General features: G+C 58.0%; 1 protein-coding gene across 1 annotated transcript in view; it reads left to right on the forward strand.

The window, feature by feature from the left end:
- Positions 1-2,020, forward strand: part of Barx1 (BARX homeobox 1) — a 2,638-nt gene extending 618 nt beyond the window's left edge. Inside the window, exons 2-4 of the mRNA XM_033756827.1 lie at positions 484-775; positions 867-951; positions 1,349-2,020. Coding sequence (XP_033612718.1) covers positions 484-775; positions 867-951; positions 1,349-1,513 — 542 coding nt within the window. The 3' untranslated portion in view covers positions 1,514-2,020. The remainder of the gene's footprint in view (positions 1-483; positions 776-866; positions 952-1,348) is intronic.
- Positions 2,021-4,588: the final 2,568 nt, after the last annotated feature.

Raw genomic sequence — 4,588 nt, forward strand, 5'->3', positions numbered from 1 at the left:
CCAGTGGCTACTGTGCCTTGTGTGACACAGAGAAACAAATGTGCACATTCCCTCCTTCCCTTTTCTGAATGCAGCAGTGAGATTTGGTTGGGGCAATTGCCCACCTTCCTAACAACCCTTCTGCTTGGTTTCCCTCCCCGCCCCCCCCGCACCCACCCCCAGAAATACACTACTTGATTCTTCTTATTTCTGCAGAAGCTCCAAATCTTAGAGGCTACGGAGGCCTGGGGAAGGCCAGGGCAGAGAGGGGCAGAGCGCAGGGTGGGAGAGATCCTCCCTTCCAGAGTCCCGGGTTAACAGCATAGAGGAAAGTCCGCCTTGTGAGCCTGGCTCAAATCCTCAAGTCGCACAGCCAGGCGCGCAGGTTTTTCGCTGGATGGCACTGACTGAGCTCAGACTTCCCCGCGGCGTGTGGTGCAGTGAACCCCCAGGCTGAAGGTCGCAGACTCCAGCTCACCGGCTTCCTACCCTGTCTCTCCGCAGCGGTGCTGAAGGCCGAGCAGGCAGCTGTATTCAAGTTCCCACTGGCGCCGCTCGGCTGTTCCGGGCTAGGCTCAGCGCTGTTGGCCACCGGGCCTGGGCTGCCTGGAGGCGCGGGCGCCGCGCACCTGCCTCTGGAGCTGCAGCTACGCGGGAAGTTGGAGGCAGCAGGCCCCGGGGAGCCAGGCACGAAGGCGAAGAAGGGACGCCGGAGCCGCACTGTGTTCACCGAGCTGCAGTTGATGGGCCTGGAGAAACGCTTTGAGAAGCAGAAGTATCTCTCCACGCCGGACAGGTAGCGCGGGCCACGCTGGGCTGGGAGGCGGCGGCAGGGGGATCGGATTGGTGGCCGATTGCCCTCTCAGAGTGCGTTCTGCTCTTTGCAGAATAGACCTCGCTGAGTCCCTTGGCCTAAGCCAGTTGCAGGTGAAGACTTGGTATCAGAATCGGAGGATGAAGTGGAAGAAAATAGTGAGTGTGCCTGCGTCCGGTATTTTCCCGGGCCATTCCCAAGCGTCCCAAGAAATTCTCCGCGCTCCTCCTCCGCGGAGATGTCACCCCTCTCTGTTCCCTTGGCACCTGGGGCTCAGGAGGCCCCTCTTGTTTTTTTCTGACCCTTTGAGTACCCTAGTGAGCCAGCGTTTCTTCCTGTCCCGTTGTACTCTCGGTTTCCTGGCAGCCTGAACTACTCGCTGGACTTTGGGGCCTCGACTCTTCCGCAGCACTCAGACAAGTGTCTGCCGTGTCCCAAGGGCCGGCAGCTGCTTTCGGGGACCGGGCTGGGCCCTCCAGTCCAGATTGCGCGCTGGGCGTGGGCGTCTCTGGGGCCTCCTCCTGGCTCCCGCAGTACCGCTTACCCTCCACGCAGGTGCTGCAGGGCGGCGGCCTGGAGTCCCCTACCAAGCCTAAGGGGCGGCCAAAGAAGAACTCCATCCCGTCCAGCGAGCAGCTCACTGAGCAGGAGCGCACCAAGGAGGCGGAGAAGCCGGCGGAGGTGCCGGGCGAGCCTAGCGACCGGAGCCGCGAGGACTGAGCTGGGCAGAGGGTGGGAAGCTGGAGAGAGACCCCTCACCGCGGCCCCCTCAGCCTGCCGCGGGACCCCACGAGCCGGCCCTTCTGCAGCCGTGCCGTTTGCCTTCCAAATATTTTATTATTAGTCTGAATGTGGACAGTTAGGGGCCCAAACAGGGAAGGACACAGACCTTGAAGCCAAATCTGGGCCCGGGCGCATGCCTTGTCCTAACCTGGGAGAGTCTCTGCAGAAGTCACGGTCTTTCCCGGAGCTCTGCGGCGCCGGCGCCCCAGGTGCATTCACGCCCAGCTCCTCACCCACCCACACCCCGCCCAGCCTTGGCGGCCTCTGGGTCCACGCAGCCAGGCACACATCCGCTTCCTCGTGGGCCGGCCGGGCCGGGGACCCAGCATCCAGGAGCAGGCCACCACCAGGGGAACCGGGCTGTTTGGCCGAGGCTGGGTCCCCGATGTCACAGGGGCTCCTACCCCCTTCTTGCGAAGATGGTGACTTTTTTCCAATAAAATATTTTATGACACAGTTGGGCTTGGTACTGGGGCTTGAGTCCATGGGAGGTGGGGTTGGGGCATGGTGGGGAGGTAAGAAAGGTGCTCACAGTTGCTTCCAGAGCAGCTTTTCCTCTGGCGCTGTGGAGGACAGGGGCCCAAACACAGAAATCACCGTCACCCTGGGCGTGAGAGATTGCTGTGAACTCCAACTTCTTTCCTTCCCAGCTCTAGACTCGGCAGGCCAGGGCAGTTGAAGGGGCCCAGGACCAGGAGCCCCCTGTATTGTTGGGGCTCTGTCTCCTGGGACTTGAAGGACCCACGGAGCGGTCCTTGACATGGTCCTGATCGGCCCCTTGTTGAGACAGATGGGATGTGAGATTCATAGAGGCGAGCTTCTGAGGCCGATTGTTCTTTCGCACATGTGCTCGCTCCAGTTGCTCCCCAGAATTCACACATCATTTGTGGTCTAGGCAGGGACGCCCTGCCTGAGAGGTCGGAGACCGGCTGCTAGCAGTGAGAGCACCTGATCTTCACAGAGAAATGAAATGCTGAGCCCACCAGGTGAGGAGGTCCATTGCAGGGGTGCAGCTTGGGAACGCGCCCCTTGGCAGGGAGGTCTCCATTGTCTTCTTGCCAGTCTCAGATATCTCAGAGTTTGCAGGTGGCTTCTGTTGTTGTGCTTCTCATGGTGCACGGCAGGTGGGGTGACAAGGGTTGGGAATGGAGAGATGGCTACTTGACTGTCAAAAGCTCAGAAAGGGGACACAACTGGGTCATGCAAAGTTCCAAGCAGGACCAGCATTGACAGCCAGGTCTGTCCAGTCACCCAAATGAGGAACAGTCCATCCGGAACACGCATACTTATTCACGCATACCTACTGGGCCGAGGCTTCCTGTAACTCTGGAGCTGTGATCTTTATGGCCCCCACCTATGGTGGTGAGGGATTCCTTTTCATGTGTGGTTAGGTGATGGGTCTTTTTCTAGAAACTGCGATTAGACTTCCCCTCCCCGGCATCTCTACCCTCAAGCCCTGAAGGAATGAGAGATGAAGAGAGCATATTTCCTGAGGGTTGCTGGCCTTCTCTACATCCCACCCCCACCAAGTCTCTGGGAAACCATCTCATGCTGGCTTAGGGCTCTTAATTCAGGCTTGCATGCAACCCCAGACTACTCACCCAGGCTCCCTAAGGGGCCCACGGAAGATTGCTGCCTTGGAAAGATTGCTGCCTTGGTAGCTGGGAGGAGGAAACTTCAGTGTATTGTTGTGCCTCTAATTCCTTCCAGTCCTAGCTTTAACCCCAGGTCAGCTCAACCTAGCGATGCTGATGACTTTCTTACACAGGTCCCAGCAGCCAGGTGACTTGGGTGGGGCAGTTAATGCATTACAGTTCAACGGGACAGCATAGTGAAAGACCACATTCTATCACCAGGAGGCTCCCAGCCCTGCCTCTGTCACCTGGAGAATTGTGAAAGGAGGGTAGAAAACACAGAGAGGACTGAAGTTTCACAAGGAGGGGCTTCTGGACCCATCAGCCGCTTTAGAATGCTCCTGTTTCACGTGTGAAGAACTCCAACTTTTGTCAAATTAGTTGCTGTGCGTATCTAAGGTATTTCCCAGCGCATCCTCTCACTAGCCTGTACCCAGGGATGGGCGGGGGATAGTGAGGCTCTAGCATCCGACTACCGAATTTCTGAAAGCACAGCACCCTCTAGACACAGATGGGGATTCTTTCTCAGGAATTCTGGTTCCCAGATCACCCATGGGTCACTGGGAAACGTGAGACTCGCAAGAGGGAGTCTGTTTTCCAGGGCGGACTGGGTGGGCAGGGTGGAGTTTTGTCATTGCCTAGCAGCTGAGCTTTTTTTGCCAGACCAAGGACTGGTCACCCACAGCTGTAGGCTGAGGGAAAAGTGAGCTGAGCCTGTCATTCTGGGCAGCTGGGCTTTTCTTGCCAGGGAGAATCCCTGAAACCCAACAGAAACTCCTGTGTGCTCCCACAAGGAGAGAAGGCGGGGAGCAGACAAAGCTGATACTAGGTAAAGGTCCCCATCCAATCCATGGGCTCCCAGGCACTGCCTGGGACTCCTACCCACGTTTTGCAACTCCTCCTGTCACCAGTCACTATCTCCGATGCCCCACCCACCCTCCCACCCCCAGCCCTCATTCCAGGCTCGGGGGAGGGAAGGTCCCCTTACTCTGTTCCTCCTGGACCCTTGCCACACAAGTCTCTTCTCTACAGCAAAATCTTGGGAAGCAAAATGCACAGACGGAATGGGCTGTCCAGACAGCTGCTGTGCTTCCTGAAGCTTGGGGGCTGGTGACTGAGGAGAAGTCTCCAGCAAGCTGAGGTCCTGGGGCAGTGAGGTAGCACCCCCTGGGCCCCTCTGAAGAGAAGGGTGAGGCAGTGGGAGGGCTAGGGATTGACCTGGTGACCCTGCTCAGCAGCACTGCCAAGTCTGAGATTAAGAGCAGGGAGTTGAACCCCAACTTCTGTGCCCCTGAGCAAGTTGTTCTCTTTGCTGGTTGAAGGAGCAGCCAGATTCCTGGGATTGTTGAGAGAGCTAAGCTTTGGTGGCACTCAAGGA

This window comes from Fukomys damarensis, unplaced genomic scaffold (assembly GCF_012274545.1).
Source record: "Fukomys damarensis isolate Sample0158 unplaced genomic scaffold, DMR_v1.0_HiC HiC_scaffold_27, whole genome shotgun sequence".
NCBI classification, from domain to species: Eukaryota; Metazoa; Chordata; class Mammalia; order Rodentia; family Bathyergidae; genus Fukomys; species Fukomys damarensis.